The sequence below is a fragment of the Chlorella variabilis genome (genome assembly GCF_000147415.1).
Source record: "Chlorella variabilis unplaced genomic scaffold CHLNCscaffold_23, whole genome shotgun sequence".
NCBI lineage: Eukaryota > Viridiplantae > Chlorophyta > Trebouxiophyceae > Chlorellales > Chlorellaceae > Chlorella > Chlorella variabilis.
This window is the reverse complement of record NW_005435065.1, coordinates 432,534-448,850: the sequence shown is the minus strand read 5'-3', so window position 1 is coordinate 448,850 and position 16,317 is coordinate 432,534. Positions and strand designations below refer to the sequence as shown.

The window sequence follows — 16,317 nt, the reverse complement described above, 5'->3', positions numbered from 1 at the left end:
TCTGCTCTGCTGCGCTTGGATACGGATGTAGCTGCCTTATTCAGGGGGTGCTAATCAACATACCCTCCCGCATGCCTGTCTTGCGTGCTGCAAGTCCGCCAACAGCTGCATGTGCCCTGGAAGCCAGCGCTGACCAAGGGGGAGCAAAGACGTGGAGTTGGTACATAGACGCTGGTGGCTGGCGGTATCCCCAGTGTCTATCGCAGTCCATTTGTGCTAGCTTCCCACATTGGTACCACTACTCTCCGCCCGCAGGCACGCTGCCTCTGCCTGTAACATGGGCGTGCTCGCATTTCCGCAGGGACACATGGTTTCAGGACAGGGCACTGCCCGGCACTACAAGCGCCCTGGCTGCACCTTGCCGTTCAGGAGTGCCCGAAAGAAGTGGGGACGCCACAGTATATCTCATGTGTGCCACGCTACAAGGGACAAAGCCGTCTGTGTCGCCTTGCACGCCACCTGATGTGCATTCTGCACACTCAAGCCTGTTATCCTGCTCTGCGCCCGGTTCTGCAGGTACCTCGGAACTTACGAGCACGCAGGAGTGGCGCAAGTGAGCTGCGTCTCTGGCTAATCTTGTGGTACTACTGCACTACTAATGCCACCAATGACAACCGCGCTAGCATCATGGTAGCGTAGTCAGATGATACGGCTTCCAGTGCATGATGTAGCCTCAGGCGTAGCCCTTTTTGAAGCCCTGGTATTGTCAGCTCAAGAACCTGGCCAATTCCAGCCCCGTGAGCGCCGAGCATGCAGGCTACAACCAACAACTGCTATGCCTCCTTCCAGGTACCAGTGGTGGGTGACGCAGCATGTGCGGTGCCACGTACGGGTGCAAATCATTCAGCAGGAAGGCAAAGCGGCAGACGAAACTCAGAAGGGGCTGCCCACTGTGCCTGTATGTGCGTTTCGCTAACTTCCGGCATGGTGAACCAGCCCACCCCCTGTCAATCTTTGCAGGTCATGATGGCGGGGTTGATGTCTCTCACCGAGCTCAATAGCTGTGCAACCACTGTCTAACCTTTCCGATCTGCCGCCGCCACCCCATCCCAGCTGTCCACCACCTTGCCTGACAAGACCAAGAACAGAACTGCAGCGGCAGAGCACTATGCTGTGCCCGCTGCGGGGCAGCAACTGAATCTTGCACTTTCACTACTTCATTCCATTCAGAACAGCATGAATGTTTCTACTTCTCATGCGCTGATCGATCGGCTTGTCATCAGCCTTGCCTGGCTGGTGGGGTCCAACAGCACCGAGCTTGGCAGCCCAGAATGAATTTCATGCTACTTCTACTATCCCATGGCATGACTACATTGCGAGACCAGTTGTTGCTTGTAATACATTAGCACAGTTGCATCACAGCATCATCAATCAAGATGTCGAACACAGCGCTGGCGGTCAAGCATTTGCACTGTAATATTGAGCTGCTCACAGCTGTTCGTATGAGCGGTGCATTGCTGGTTTGCATATCCCCTCTACTGAGACGCGCTGGTCAGAAAGAGTGCAGATGCTGTAAACAAACTTGAACTATGAATCCCCAGGGGGGGCGATTGGGCGAGGCGCCAGATGATTGGGCGGTGTTCAGTTCTTCTGGTTGTGTGCAAGCAGGTGTACTGGCAGTTGTTGCAGTACACTCTGGACCGGGTTCGGTCGCTGTCGCCGACACACTCAACTTCACACCGGTGTACTCACCTGTTTGGAATAGGGAGGGAGGTGGTCGAACGGGAGGCTTGACCACCCACCACTTCCTCAGGCAGCTCGCTCTTCAAGTTGGGGCTAAGTCCTGTGCGCCTGTTATTGTTGCAGCAGCCACCTGAGAGCACTGATGGGGACCGCGGCGCTTCACTGCTCGTTTCAGTTGGAGCGGTTCAGGCGCTAGGTGAGGCTGCCTGCTGCTCCAGTAGTCCGTTCAGCGCATCAGCGTACTTCTGACCATGAACATAAATGATGTGCAAGCTGATGTGCACCTGATGGCCATGGCTGCACGTGACGTTCGCCACCGGCCCCCAACCACACCCTGCAATTGTTCTGCAGGTTGGCAATCGTGGTTGGTGGCACGCAGCGATTATGGTAGTCAGCCGCCTGCACGGCGGCAATACCGGGAGCAGCTGCCGCCTGCAGATGGCTTTGGCTGCGATGTTGGGCACCGTGCTGCTGTGTACGGTGATGAGCAAGGGTGCCATCCCGGCAGACACTCTTTCCTTCCGCGGCAACGTCAAAGTTTTGGTTGGCTGGGTTGGCCACGACTTCAATGAGGGACGCCCGCCCTCGGGGCTCTCCCTTGAGGAGGCGACCAAGGTGGCATCCGACAACTTTGGCAACCTGATGTGGGCCCTGGGCGCTCGCCATCTGGTGGACCACAATGCCACCGAGCTGGTCAACCTGCTTCGGCCGCCATTCACTCTGCCTGGCGTGCACGCCGTCCTCATGCCCACCGCCAACCTGCTGACCAACCTGAGCATGTACAAGTATTTCCAGGGCTACACCAAGGTCATTGCCACCATCGCCCGGGCCCAGCCCCCGGATACCCCTATTCTGGTGATCGGCATTGGCACCCAGGTGCAGTTTGATGACCTGCGCCCTTCCAGCACCGGCACTGAGGCAGCAAGGTTGGATGTCTCACGCGCCAGCGAGGTGCAGCTTCCCCCGGAGCAAGTCAGCTTCCTTAAACGGGTGCTGGCATCTGGCGGCATCATCACGACGCGGGGCAGGCTCACTGCCGCTGTTATAACAGCCAGTGGCCTGCCCCCACCGCTGCCCCTGGGCTGCCCCAGCCTGTTCCTTAATCACAACCCGCGGCTGGGAGCAAGACTTCAGCAGAAGTGGGACGCGGTTCTTCGGCAGCGTGACCCCAACTTGCGGCTTGCCATCACGATGCCGGCAGTTCCTGGCGAGTTGGAAGACTTTTTCAGACCGATAGTCCAGATGCTCTCGGATCGAATCTTCAAGGTGTTCCCCAACAGCGTGGCCATCCTGCAGACCAAGCGCGATATTGACACGCTGGATTGGTTCCATGAGCGGCACGATTTGTATTTGCGGGAGGGTCGGGTGCGTTACTACTACGACCCCCAGTCCTGGTTTGACAGCCTCAAGTCGTCCTTTGACTTTGTGTTTGGCTTCCGCATCCACGGCACCATGGCGGGCGTGGCGTCCGAGGTGCCTGGCCTCGTCATTGCCACCGACCTGCGGATCAGGGAGCTCGCCGATTCGATGATCATACCGACCATTGACATGGACAAAGCCAACCTCAAGCCTGAGTCCTTTGACCTGTTTGATTTCATTGAGTCGGTGCCCAGCTATGGCAACAAGTTTGATGCGCGGCGGCGGGAGGTGGCCAAGGTGTATGCACGCGAGTTCAAGCGGCTGGGCGTCCCGCTGAACCCGGGCATTGCTAGCATAGCACGCCTTAAAGATTCAGAATTGGCAGCCGAGGAGGAATGAGCTTGGCCTGATAGAAGGTGTCATTGTGATGTAACAATGTCACTGTTTGACATTCCTGTCGCAGCATGTAACCATTTTATTCGCAGAATGGACTGGGATTTGACAGACATCACATTTCTGCCAGTCAGCAGGCATATCGCGATTTCCACTTCCTGGCCTGCTCGACTCTCTTGCACCAGATTGGCACGAGTATCAGGTCAGTGGGGTCATCTGGCCAGTGTGATGTCTGGCCAGAGTGGCTTCACTGCGCTACTGAATGTCACCAACGCTACTGCCGACGGCATTAGCACCAAGGTCGCGTAAGCCAGATGACTCCGCTTGTAGTGCTTTTAGCACCATTGGTATTGTCAGCAACAGCCCCGCGATCATGAGCACGCAGAGGCTGTGGCGGCCATGCTACAACCAACAACTGCGTTCTGCCACGCTTCTTTCAGGTACCAGTGGCGGGCGACACAGCATATGCGGTGTCACGTATGGCGTGCAAATCATTCAGCAGGAAGGCAAAGAGGCAAAGGAACCGCAGAAGGTGGGCTGCCCACTGTGCTTCCATGTGTGTTTCGCTAGTTTCCAGCGTGATTCATCACCACCAGCGCACCCCCTGCCAGTCCTTGCAGGTCATGCTGGCGGCGGTTAGCGTATCGCACCCGGCATTAGTAAACCTGCTAGGCCAGCTGCTGCGTGTAATACATTGCTTGCATGAGCACAGTCGAACCATAGCAATCAGGGGGCAGTCATTCCGCTGCAGCGGTCAAACATGCAGTGGCTGTACAGTGAGCGGTGCGTTCGCTGGTTTGCACATTCCCTCCACTGAGAGGCGCCGGTCAGAAGCTGAGCGAAGATGCTATGTGTTTTTTCAGCTGAAATCAGGAAGTTGAGTTATGGGCTCGACGTGCACGGCCGACATCGTTCTGCAGGTCGTGAGATTGAAGCATGTATGCGATTGGAGGCCTCAATGAGATTGAACCAGCCGCGCCTGGCGTGCTGCAGTTGGTTGCAGTACGGTCGCGCGGCGCCAACTCACAGCGGCACGAATGTGTTGACGGGTTGCCAGAGAGAGCAGAGGTGGCCTGCCCAGTCTGTGGCGCGACTGCACCCTGATCCTTCAAGTCTTTGGGAACCTTCTGCTCCTAAGCTCAGTCTACAAGTTCGGACTTATCCAGTGCAACTGTTGTTGTTGCAGCAGCCACCTGAGCACACTGGTGGGGACCGCGGCGCTTCACTGCTCGTTTCAGTTGGAGCGGTTCAGGCGCTCGGTGAGGCTGCCTGCTGCTCCAGTAGTCCGTGCAGCGCATCAGCATGTTCCTGACCATCAGCATTGCACACCGTTTGCCATCAACTGCTGGTGCAAGCTGATGCACACTGCTGATGGCCAATGGCTGCCTTGCGCCAGCAGGCCCCCGACCACACCCTGCACTTGTTCTGCAGGTTGGCACTCGTGGTTGGCGGCACGCAGCGATTATGGTAGCCAGCCGCCCGCACGGCGGCAACACCAAGAGCAGCCGCCACCTGCAGTTGGCTGTGGCTTCGGTGTTAAGCATCGTGCTGCTGTGGACGCTGATGGTCAAGGGGCGCGCCTCCGCCGATACTCTTTTGTCCCGCAGCGGCGGCAAGGTTCGTGTTGGCTGGGTTGGCCGAAAGTTCAACGAGGGACGCCTGCCCTCGGGGCTCTCCCTTCAGGAAGCAAGCAAGGTGGTCTCCGACAACTTTGGCAACATGATGTGGTCCCTGGGCGCTCGCAATTTGGTGGACCACAATGCCACCGAGCTGGTCTCGCTTTCAGCACCGCCACACAGGGCAGCCGTGCACGCCGTCCTCATGCCCACCGCCAACCTGCTGACCAACCTGAGCATGTACAAGTATTTCCAGGACTACACCAAGGTCATTGCCACCATCGCACGGGCCCAGCCCCCGGATACCCCTATTCTGGTGATCGGCATTGGCACCCAGGTGCAGTTTGATGACCTGCGCCCTTCCAGCACCGGCACTGAGGCAGCAGGGTTGGATGTCTCACGCGCCAGCGAGGTGCAGCTTCCCCCGGAGCAAGTCAGCTTCCTTAAACGGGTGCTGGCATCTGGCGGCATCATGACAGCGCGCGGCAGGCTCACTGCCGCGGTTATAACAGCCAATGGCCTGCCCCCACCGCTGCCCCTGGGCTGCCCCAGCCTGTTCCTTAATCACAACCCGCGGCTGGGAGCAACACTTCAGCAGAAGTGGGACGCGGTTCTTCGGCAGCGTGACCCCAACTTGCGGCTTGCCATCACGATGCCGGCAGTTCCTGGCGAGTTGGAAGACTTTTTCAGACCGATAGTCCAGATGCTCTCGGATCGAATCTTCAAGGTGTTCCCCAACAGCGTGGCCATCCTGCAGACCAAGCGCGATATTGACACGCTGGATTGGTTCCATGAGCGGCACGATTTGTATTTGCGGGAGGGTCGGGTGCGCTACTACTACGACCCCCAGTCCTGGTTTGACAGCCTCAAGTCGTCCTTTGACTTTGTGTTTGGCTTCCGCATCCACGGCACCATGGCGGGCGTGGCGTCCGAGGTGCCTGGCCTCGTCATTGCCACCGACCTGCGGATCAGGGAGCTCGCCGATTCGATGATCATACCGACCATTGACATGGACAAAGCCAACCTCAAGCCTGAGTCCTTTGACCTGTTTGATTTCATTGAGTCGGTGCCCAGCTATGGCAACAAGTTTGATGCGCGGCGGCGGGAGGTGGCCAAGGTGTATGCACGCGAGTTCAAGCGGCTGGGCGTCCCGCTGAACCCGGGCATTGCTAGCATAGCGCGCCTTGAAGATTCAGAATTGGCAGCCGAGGAGGAATGAGCTTGGCCTGATAGAAGGTTCATTGTAATGTGAGGATCTCACTGTTTGACATTCCTGTCACAGCATGTAACCATTTGACTCCGGAAAATGGGCTGGGTCCACATCGCTTCCAGTCAGGAGGCGGCAGTGGCATATCATGGTTGCCGCTCCCTGGCCTGTTCGACTCTCTTGCACCAGATTGGCAGGAGTATCAGGTCAGTGGGGTCATCTGCCAGTGCGATGTAATTCCAAGCATGCTCGAGCATGATGGAGCCAAGCAATGGGCTTTCAAGTTATCGTGGGCATGCCCACCTGCCATTGGCTGCTCCCGGCTGTCTTAGAGGGACTTGCAGAAAAACAACTGTTTCTGTCATTGCTGCACTTTTTCACATTCACACACAGGAAATGAGCATGCAAGCCCCAGGAAATGGGCACGTCCTGTCAAGTCTCCGTTGCAGCAGCCAGGCAGGGCATTTCTCAGCAATGGCCATTAATTCCCCAGTTCATTATTTCCATCGATCTCGCCAGGGAGACCGGGGAGAGCCGCCAGGCGGTACAGTTGCTGCCGCGCTGCCGGGCTCTGCACTCAATCTATTAATCGTCCACGCAAATAGTGTGCTTCCGTAAACCTCGCTCAAACGCCTGACCTGGTCTTTGCGCCTGACAACCGCACTCAAACCTCCCCACGGACGCGCGCTTTGAATAAAAGGTGCGTCCCACTGCTTCGAGATACCTAACCGACCGCTGGACACAACTGTCGCCCAATCTGCCTTGCTGCCGCCGCCACTGCCGCCGCCTTCCACCCCGCCCCACGCATTCCTCATTGATGTAGCATTCCTCATTGATGTAGCTGTCGTCACATTGGATCGTCGTTTCATTTATTGCAGTACTTTTTGCTGCACCACGTGCCCTGACCGCCGGTCTTCGGTTGCATGTCTAATTGAAGCCAGGTATGGCCTTGTGCAGGTTGCACGGTCGTGCTCTTTCAGACTCTGCCACCCCTGCTGCATGTGCTGCCCTATGCCCCTGCAGGTCTGCTTGCGCCGCGGGCCACACATGCATCAATGGTCGCAGCCGCTCCCGGCAGCCGTGCGCCTCGCGGCTTTGTGCGCCAGCTGCGGCTGGCTGCCCTTGCGCTGGCCGTAGGCAGTGTGGTGCTGGCTAGCACGCTGATGGGCAAGCAGCAGCAAACCACCTCCCAACATAAACGTGTGTCTGACAGCGGCGGCACCAAGCTGCCGATTGGCTGGGCTGGCCATGCATTGCGACGTGAGCGCCCGCCATCCGGGTTGCTCATCGCGGAAGCGCAGGAGATTGCCACAGACAACTCGGGCAACATGATCTGGGTGAGTTGGTGGGGCCAGGCATGTGGCTGCGGTATGCGGCACGCCTGTCCATGCGAGTGAGTGCAGGCGGGCAGATGGGGACGCAGCGTGCCGATGCCCATGTGCCATGCTCTTGGCCTTGCAGGATCTTGGGGCACGAATGCTGCTGGACCCCAACGCCACAGAGCTGGTCTCGCTTGCGGAACCGCCGCATACGGCAGCCGTGCATGCCGTCCTCATGCCCACTGCCAACATACTGACCAACCTCAGCCGGTACAAGATCTTCAAGGGCTACACCACTTTCATGACGAAAGTTGCGAAACAGCAGAACACACCCATCATGCTGGTCGGCCTTGGCAGCCAAGTGCAGTACACCGAGCTGCGCCCCTCTGACAGCGGCGACGGCGAGGACTCGGAGGCAGGGCTGGACGTGGCAGGCGCCAGCCAGATCAAGCTGTTCCACGAGCAGATCAACTTCCTTAAAAGGGTGCAGCTATCCGGCGGGTTCGTCAGCGCGCGCGGCAGGTTCACCGCGGCAATTATGACGGCCAATGGGCTGCCTCCCCCACTAGTCCTGGGCTGCCCCAGCCTCCTCATCAACCACAACCCGCGACTGGGGGCAACACTCCAGCAGAAGTGGGACGCGGTGCTGGGGCAGCGGACCTCTAAGCTGCGCCTGGCGGTCACGCTGCCGGCTGTCCCTGCTGAGCGGAAAGCCATCATGCAGCCAGTGATCAAGCTGCTGGCTGAGCGCATCTTCAAGGTGTTCCCCAACAGCGTGGTCGTGCTTCAGACCAAGCGTGATTTGAGCATTCTGGACGCCCTCCGAATCGACCATGGCGTGTGTTTGAAGGAGGGTCGGGTGCGCTACTATTATGACCCCCAGTCCTGGTTTGACGGCCTTGAGTCCTGCTGCGACTTTGTGTTCAGTTTCCGCATCCATGGCACCATGGCGGGCGTGGCGGCCGAGGTGCCCGGCATCGTGGTTGCCACCGACCTGCGGATCAACGAGCTGGCGGATGCCATGGCAATACCTTCCGTTATCTTGGATAAGGCCAAGCTCAACCCAGACACCTTTGACCTATTTGAATTTATTGAGTCGGTGCCCAGCTTCGGCGACAAGTTTGATGTGCGGCGGCGGGAGGTGGCGCGAGAGTATGCACGCGAGTTTGAGCGGCTGGGCATCCCGCTGAACCCGGGCATAGCGCGCCTAGCAGATGCATGACCCACCAAAAATGTTTGTTTACCAGCCGGGTAACAGTTAAGCGTTGCAAGACTTACTTCAGACAGCCACCCACACAGTGCAAATGTGTTTTGGGTCTGCTCATTTATTGGCTCAAGTGTACGCCATGGCAACTTTGCTGCTTGGCAGGCTGCCAACGTATGCAGCGTCTCACAATTCTGAGTTAACAAATGGCAGGTAGTGCTGAGGCAGTGCTGAAACCAAGGGGATGCAAGCACAGGCGATTGGGGCTGCTATCAATCAGCCTACAAAACAAGCCATGTGTGCGGCATCCTTGACATGATAGAGAAGCAGGCGTCGCAGGCAAGGCAGCTTCACGCTATCGGCGATGGCCGTTGCATGTGTGCCTGGATAAATAACCTCAAGGCAAAGGTGGTGACACAGCACAGCGCAAGCTTCAGCAGCCTCGCCACTCTTCCTCGCCACCTTTCTGGAAGGTAAAATGCCAACCCTGAGGCGCTGGCTGATGCCTGCCTGGACAGCGACAGCTTGTACCAGAGCAGGGTGCCAAAGGCAAGCAGCGAGCCAGCCAGGTTGAACGGGCGCACAGACTCGAAGCTTGCGAGGGCGATGACTGCAGAAGCAAGGCACACGTGGCTTGTGTTGTAGGCACGGGCTCGCTCAAGATCAGCAGGGACAGGGTGGCTGACAGGGGCACTCAGGGCGGGAAGTTGGCGGCAGAAGCAAGATTGGCGCCAAGCCGCCATCCGTGCACACGCCCTGCACATGTGCCCAGCGCATCGCACCCACACCCATGAGCACTCACGCGTCATTGCCGCGCGTTTGAGAACGTCCAGCGAGCCGTGCATGACGGCGTCTATGCGAGTCAGCACCATGAGCGAGGCGATCTCATACACGATGCGGTGCATGCCCAACCGCAGCGCAATGCTGGCATCCTCGGCCGGCACCTCCAGCGAGCTCATGAAGACGAGGCAGAGCGGGGTCAGGATGAGCATGCCCCCAAAGTTGAGGTCCACCGCTGTGTCCAGCGCCAGGCGCACCGAGTTGGGCCCCGCCTTGCCCAGCACCGCCAGCTGGCTCTGCCGCAGCACGGTGCGCTGCTTGACCATCACATTGCGCAGCGGCAGCGACAGGTTGGTCACCATGCACATCAGCACGGCCATTAGGCTGCAAAGGGCGGCGGGCGCCAACGTTGTGCATGTGTTGGGGGCCGCAGAACAGCATGTGTGCTATCCAGTTGCATGTGCAAACAGGTGGTGGGCGCAGGAAGTGGACAGAGACACACATACCCAGCATACAGGGAACAGCTGCCTTGCCCTCACTTGAACCCAGGCGTGTTCCAGCTGGACAGAGTGGCGCCGCCGACAAGCAGCATCACCTGCATGCAGTACAGGGTCAAGGTGTGAGCCCACCAACTTCGCGTCCCCTGGACAGGCCCGCAAAATGAGCGGCGCCCCCGCCCCTCGCACCGCAGCCACCGCCGAGTAGGGGAACACGGCGTTCAGGTAGCACATGGACAGGACAGTTGTGAAAATGGGTGCCAGGCTCTTGAACACCTGGAGCCAGCAACATGATGCAACAATTGGGCATGTGGCCACCAGCGCTGCACTTCCACACACTTTCACATCAAATTGAGGCCATCATGGCATCCAGCCAGGCTGAGGCAGAACGCCTTGATCACCTGGACGACCGGCACGCTGCCGGCAATGAATGCCAAGCAGGTGAAGCTCATGCCCAGAGTATGCGCCACTACCGTCATCAGATGGTTGCCTGCCACTGCAGCCTCGTCGTCGCATGCCTGGCGCTGGCTGTCAGCCAAATCATCCGCGGCCTTTCTAGGGCTCGCTGCACCGTCGGCCCGCCTGGTGACCAGCTGCTTATAGACGAGCCTGACGGCTGCCGCCACCGCCCACCCCACAGTGAACAGCACCCAGAGCAGGAACACGCACAGCTCCGGGTTTTGAAACCGCTTGCTGGTGCGCTTCAGTCCAAAGCCAAACTGGAAGTTGCTAAAGTACCATACGCCCACCAGGACGGCGGTCCAAGAGAGGTCCAGCAGAGAGCTACAGGCCTTGGGGTGCAACACGGTGCTCATCGCTGCCGGCGACCCTGCCTTGAACATCCGCGGGGGGCCTGCACACGCCGCGCAGTCGGTTGGAGCGGGGTTGGGTGGCGGAAGGTCCCAAGCAGCAGCGCGGGCCAGCAAGCTCAGCCGTGCACGTAGACTCTCACTCGCCCCACCCACAAGCATTGTCGCGAACCTGAAAAATCGAGGGCTACGGCGACAATGTTCCAAAGGGAGGTCTTCGCCTTTCCCCTACCCTTGTCCTCCAGCTTCATGCACAACTGTTCCGCCCGCGGCAGCAGCGGGCCATGCTTTTGCAAGCCAGCACAGAGGTTGAACGATGAAAGCAGGCGGGCAGACAGCCCAGCGCTGGAGGATTCGTGGCGTGCACCGAGGAGAAAAGATAGAAGGCAGGAAGGCTCAGAGGACAGGGATCTGAACAGGATCTGTCGAGACAGCCTGGCGGCTGTGTCATGACGCCCCGCTGGATCTGTTTGCTCCCTACAACTCATCATGCAATGTGATCACTGTGTTGTTGGATCAGGTTGTGATGTGCATTTTGAACTTGCAACCAGAATGAGTGAAAAAGCAGAAGGCATAGAGGAGCCATGAGCCACCGCACCCTCTACTCGTCTCCGCCGCCCACATGCTTCCATCTCGTGCTGGGCCAACACTGTTGCATCATCACAACCATGAGCCGTGGCATACCCAAGAGAGAGTTACATGCGGCAAAGCTACGCTACTGCGAGCATTTGGATCTGTAGTGGCCGCCAAACGTGATATTCTTGGGGCCAACATGCCACCACCACTCGCCCTTGTCCCACAGCTGCCAGTACCGCTGCATGTCGCCGCCTGTCTCGGCCACCTGCGGCACCAGAGGTAGCAACCAACCGGGGCTCAGTGTGGTGGCGTTCAACCGTCGTTGCTGCTACTGTGGCATTACGCTGCTTAGGTTCATGCTGCACTACAGAAAACATCCCCCCTACCTCCCCCTACCTGCTGCAATGCCATCTCTAGCGCCTCCCACCGCAGTACCATGTTGCGATTCTTTGCCCAATTTGACTCCTCGCCCCTGGCCGCCGCCTCCATGGGCGAGGGCCGCCAGGCAGCGGGGTCGCAGCCCATAAGCACCCACCACAACACCTGGGAGTCTTTGTCCTGCGGAAACACAAGAAAGTCAATGGGGTGACAGCCCCCAGCACGCAGATGTGGTCGGCTTGCTGCTGAATTGCAGCCCGCTGGTGATTCACCACGCAGGGTGCCGGGCTGCCAGAAGGACAGCAAATTGGCACACCTCCTGAATACGGTGACCTTGGCAAGTTCTGCTGCTGCTGCGCCACCTCACCTCGGCATTGAACAGAGGGTCCTGCAGGTGAGGCACGTGGGCATCGAAGCCATATGGCTGCACCTCCAGCATGCTGCTGCCAGGCCGCATCAGCCAGCCATTTGCCAAATTAGCGCCATGTACGCCCACGAACACGTCTGCCAGCTGCGCAGCCGTCATGCCGCTCACCAAGTCGGTGATCTCCACCTGTTTGCAGCAATAGGGAGCCACCCTCACACCCCAGCTGGTAGCAGCATTCAGCCTGCCCCAAGCCACAGTGTGTCCGCATGGTGAGGAGCAACAGGCATGTGCATTAGCGAGGGATGGCCGGCGGAAGGCTGACAGGTGCTTCACAGCTATGCCCAATCACCTCCCAACACTTGGCGCCCAGCTGCCGGCCAGCCGCCGTGCGATACCGCCACTGGTTGCACCGCTGCAGCAGCTCCCCCGAATTGAGCAGCTGGCGTGTGTCTCCTGCCCGCTTCTGGAACACAACGTTCAAAACGGTGGCTACACCACCATCTGTGCTACTGCTGCCAGGGCGCGCCTGCGGCGGCACAATGCTGCTGACGGCGCCAAGCGCTTGCACCTCTGGCGGCAGCATGTGACGGTAGGCCTGGACCACGTGCCGCCCAAAGCCGTGCAACGGCCAGCGAGTGATGGTCAGGCCGTGCGTGCACACAAACATGTTTTGGAAGCAGCGCTGGTGGTCCCCCTCGGCGCTGGGGGGCGTCCCCGGCTGGACAAAGGAGGCACTTCCAGGAGGCTGCGAGCAGCAGCGGAAGGAGGCACCACATGAACCTGGACGGAAGCAGCTGCTTGCGAAAAAAGGCACTGGCAAGGAGCAGCAATAACAGCATGCGATGACCAACAGCAGGCGATGACCAACACCACCCTGCAGCGCCAGCCAGCCCCTGCATGCACCCTGGGCACCTCACCAGTCGGGATGTGAAGTCTGCCCATGTTTCCACCCTGAAAGACGACATCGTTTGCAGAAGGTCGTAGTTGAACCCTGGCAGCGCAAGCCCCTCTGCTGTCATGGGCACCAGCTTGATGTTGTCGGCCCAGGGCGTGTCCTCAATAAATCCGAAAAGCTTGGCAGCATTATCTGCAGATGGGCACCACAGCAAAGGGGCCAGTGCAATTTATGAAAGGTGCGGACGGCAGGAATGAGGCATCGCTTTCAACACCAGCGCTGCCTTGCCTCTAAGGAAGTGGCCAAAGTTGGTCATCCAAAAGGGGTACCATACAATGGGGACGGTGCAGTTGGAGAAAACCGGGCTTTGCAGATAGTCGGCGCCCTCATTGATGCTGGCTGCCCGGCTGCGAATGGTGTCCAGAGGGTAGCCATACTTGATGCCCTGCATACGCGCAGGCGAGCATCAGAGCAACAGTTTGCAGATGAGAGCTAAGGCTGGCAGGAGGGCCCGCCGTGGCACGACCGGTGCCATGCGCATGACAAAGGATGGACAATCGATTCCTCACCCCATTGCGGTACACATAGATGTACTGGCCGTAGTTCTCCTCTGCAGAATACGTGGGTGGCTCCTTGCCGCCGCCACGCGCCCCAGGCTGGTAGCGATCGTCATAGAGCACCAGCATGCCTGCATAATGCCGGACATTGAGCAAGGCTTCCTCACATTCCTGGTCTCCAGAGGAATGCACGCAACCCTGGCATCAGGTGCACCCAGGCACAGCAGACGATAGGGCACTGCTGAAGCACGCTGAACCACGTGTATTGCTGCCGTCGCCACCGCTGCTTACCTCGGTCCACGCACACTTTGGTCACCAGATAGCAGCTCTGTGCCCAGGCCGAGGCCTGGACCTCCTGTGTGCTAGGGCAGGTGCGCGGGGAGCTGCGCTGCTGCGCTGCCCCATCTGCCAGCAGCCCTGCGGGCGTGGCAACCCCGCCCAGCGGCCGCTGAGCCCGGAACAGGGCGGCAGTGTGGAGGCTGCAAACACCGCTGTTCTGCATGATGTAGACCGTCAGGCACACGGTCGCCACCAAAGCCGACGTGCACAGGAAGACGGGGCGCAGGGAGCCGCCCACACGCGCCACCACCATTGCAGCAGGGGGGGCCACCACCTCTGAAGTCTGCTGGTGGTGCCACGCTGATCGCACACTTCGTCGGAGAGTGGTGAAGCCCCCTTCAACCGCCCCCTGCGCCAGCATTCGCAGCAGGTGCACGCCACGCAGCATGGCTCGACCTCCTCCACCACGCGCAGGTATTCCCTGCCGGTGCATTTGCTCTACAAGGGCGCTGCAACAGCTTGGCACTCAGGTGGTGGTGCAGGCATCCCGCTGTGAGGTGCAGGGTGAAGCTTGAAGCCAGGCCCCGGGGCACCTGCTACATGTTGCTCGCTGCAGCCAATCTACGGCCAGCACGGTGCGGCGGTCGCCAAGAGGTGAGGTGGTCCACAGCTCCGCTGCCGCCGCCGCCGTCTGTTCAGCCCCTGCTACGCATTCCTTGTAGGCTGCTCCATTGCTCATTTTACCCTTACCTGATGCAGTGCCTGAGAAGCAGCAGCCAGAGCGGCATGCTCAGTAGCCTGTGCAGGGCCCCTGCGGCCCTGCGCGCAGCGCGGCCCGGCTATGCCGGCATCAGTCGCGTTCCACTACGTTGCCTGGCATCCAAGGGGCGCAAGAAGGATGCGGAAGAGAGTGAGCAGCGATACCAGAATCAGGCAGCGACATTGAATATAGGCAGCAGCAGCAACCTGCAGTGGGCCAAGCAGAAGGATGCTGGCAGCAGTGGCCACCCCAGCCTGCAGCTGTCATGTGCAGTGGGGGGGGCACGCCCAGGCTGCCGCTGCAACCATGCGTCTGGCATGCACTGCCTTGGCCGGTCGCTGCAACAACCCCCATCCTGCCCGCTCATGCCTTCCTGACTGCAGGCGTGTATAGCAAGACGGTCAACCTGCCGGCAACCAAGTTTGATATGCGGGCCAACTCCGTGGTTCGGGAGCCGCAGCTACAGCAGTTCTGGCAGGAAAGCAAGATCTACGAGCAGCTCAGCAGGGCCAACCCCGGGGTGCGCAGCCAACCCTGACCTGGGCAGGCAGGGAATACCCACACCCGCCCACATGCCGTGGCCTGCGCTGCTGCCTTCCTGATCGTATCGTCTTGCTAGGCGCCGCACTGCAGCAGCTCGCCTCTCTTGTCTGTGTCTCAACGCTGCAGCAAGCCCTGCCTACCCGTCTGGAACGCCCCACTGCTGCTGCTGCTGCCGCTGCCACCGCTGAGTGCCGCCGCCTTGTTCCTTCCTTTTGGTGCAAGGCCTGCAGCCCACCTTCACGCTACACGACGGGCCGCCATACGCCAATGGCGACCTGCACATAGGCCACGCGCTGAACAAGATCCTGAAGGACATCATCAACAGATATCAGCTGCTGCAGGTGTGGCACGGGTCAATGCAGGCCCCTCACCCCATTTCTCTCTGTTTGCTGTGACCCTCATGCTGCTGTGCCATATCTGCGCGCCATGACCCAAATGAGCTCCCTCACATTCATCCACGGTCAGCAACCGATGTTCATGCTCTGCGGTGCAGGGTCGCAAGGCCAAGTTTGTGCCGGGGTGGGACTGCCACGGCCTGCCCATTGAGCTCAAAGTGCTGCAGGTAGGTGACGCACAGCCAGAGGGGCAGGACATAGTGCTTTGTTGTGGCTTTTCCTCTCCAAACGTCTTCAACCCATGTTTGGTGTTTGTTTCGTCGCAGTCGATGAAGGACGCGGAGCGGCGCTCGCTCACGCCGCTGCAGCTGCGCAAGAAAGCGGCGGAGTTTGCGCTGAAGACTGTGGATGCACAGAGGGAGCAGTTTAAACGGTATGCCCCATGGCGCTGCAGTCGTCACTTTTCACCTGCGCCTCTCTGTGCCATGCTGATGTGTGATTGGCATTTTTGCTGTGCCTGCTCCTTGCAGCTACGGCGTGTGGGCAGACTGGGATGCGCCGTACGTCACACTGGAACCAGCATATGAGGCTGCGCAGTTGCGAGTGTTTGGGCAGATGGTGCTGAATGGGCACATTTACAGGTGCGGCAAGGCGTCAGCTGCAACAGATTGCATGCATACGTGGAACTGATTCGCCTTCTTCGCATCTTCACACAACATGATGTCTGGGAGTGCCCCCCCCCTCCCCCCACCCCCCCCCT

The 16,317-nt window shown here is 59.3% G+C and overlaps 6 protein-coding genes across 6 annotated transcripts in view; 4 read left to right on the top strand and 2 right to left on the bottom strand.

Annotated features, from left to right (window-relative positions):
* Positions 1–2,067: 2,067 nt before the first annotated feature.
* CHLNCDRAFT_139130 (expressed protein) lies at positions 2,068–3,441 on the top strand (the record flags this gene model as incomplete). The annotated part of the gene is made up of 1 exon (XM_005844369.1): positions 2,068–3,441. One exon carries the CDS (start codon positions 2,068–2,070, stop codon positions 3,439–3,441), a length of 1,374 nt encoding a protein of 457 aa, XP_005844431.1.
* Positions 3,442–4,899: 1,458 nt separating this feature from the next.
* CHLNCDRAFT_139129 (hypothetical protein) lies at positions 4,900–6,270 on the top strand (the record flags this gene model as incomplete). Its single annotated transcript, XM_005844368.1, has 1 exon — positions 4,900–6,270. The coding sequence occupies one exon, from the start codon at positions 4,900–4,902 to the stop codon at positions 6,268–6,270; it is 1,371 nt and encodes a 456-aa protein (XP_005844430.1).
* Positions 6,271–7,313: 1,043 nt separating this feature from the next.
* CHLNCDRAFT_139128 (expressed protein) lies at positions 7,314–8,799 on the top strand (the record flags this gene model as incomplete). The annotated part of the gene is made up of 3 exons (XM_005844367.1): positions 7,314–7,391; positions 7,560–7,595; positions 7,720–8,799. The coding sequence occupies 3 exons, from the start codon at positions 7,314–7,316 to the stop codon at positions 8,797–8,799; spliced, it is 1,194 nt and encodes a 397-aa protein (XP_005844429.1).
* A 181-nt stretch (positions 8,800–8,980) lies between these two features.
* On the bottom strand, positions 8,981–11,118 carry CHLNCDRAFT_139127 (hypothetical protein; the record flags this gene model as incomplete). Its single annotated transcript, XM_005844285.1, has 7 exons — positions 8,981–9,011; positions 9,268–9,391; positions 9,584–9,945; positions 10,101–10,156; positions 10,248–10,334; positions 10,460–10,911; positions 11,100–11,118. The coding sequence occupies 7 exons, from the start codon at positions 11,116–11,118 to the stop codon at positions 8,981–8,983; spliced, it is 1,131 nt and encodes a 376-aa protein (XP_005844347.1).
* A 464-nt stretch (positions 11,119–11,582) lies between these two features.
* On the bottom strand, positions 11,583–14,232 carry CHLNCDRAFT_139126 (hypothetical protein; the record flags this gene model as incomplete). The annotated part of the gene is made up of 8 exons (XM_005844284.1): positions 11,583–11,708; positions 11,840–12,001; positions 12,189–12,374; positions 12,538–12,933; positions 13,106–13,243; positions 13,358–13,528; positions 13,653–13,771; positions 13,932–14,232. The coding sequence occupies 8 exons, from the start codon at positions 14,230–14,232 to the stop codon at positions 11,583–11,585; spliced, it is 1,599 nt and encodes a 532-aa protein (XP_005844346.1).
* Positions 14,233–14,405: 173 nt separating this feature from the next.
* The window catches only part of CHLNCDRAFT_36907 (hypothetical protein), a gene marked incomplete at its 3' end in the record, with an annotated part of 6,810 nt that continues 4,898 nt past the window's right edge, over positions 14,406–16,317 (top strand). Inside the window, exons 1-7 of the mRNA XM_005844366.1 lie at positions 14,406–14,573; positions 14,679–14,829; positions 15,063–15,199; positions 15,453–15,563; positions 15,716–15,784; positions 15,884–15,990; positions 16,088–16,237. Of these exons, the coding sequence (XP_005844428.1) occupies positions 14,520–14,573; positions 14,679–14,829; positions 15,063–15,199; positions 15,453–15,563; positions 15,716–15,784; positions 15,884–15,990; positions 16,088–16,237 (779 nt within the window). The 5' untranslated portion in view covers positions 14,406–14,519. The remainder of the gene's footprint in view (positions 14,574–14,678; positions 14,830–15,062; positions 15,200–15,452; positions 15,564–15,715; positions 15,785–15,883; positions 15,991–16,087; positions 16,238–16,317) is intronic.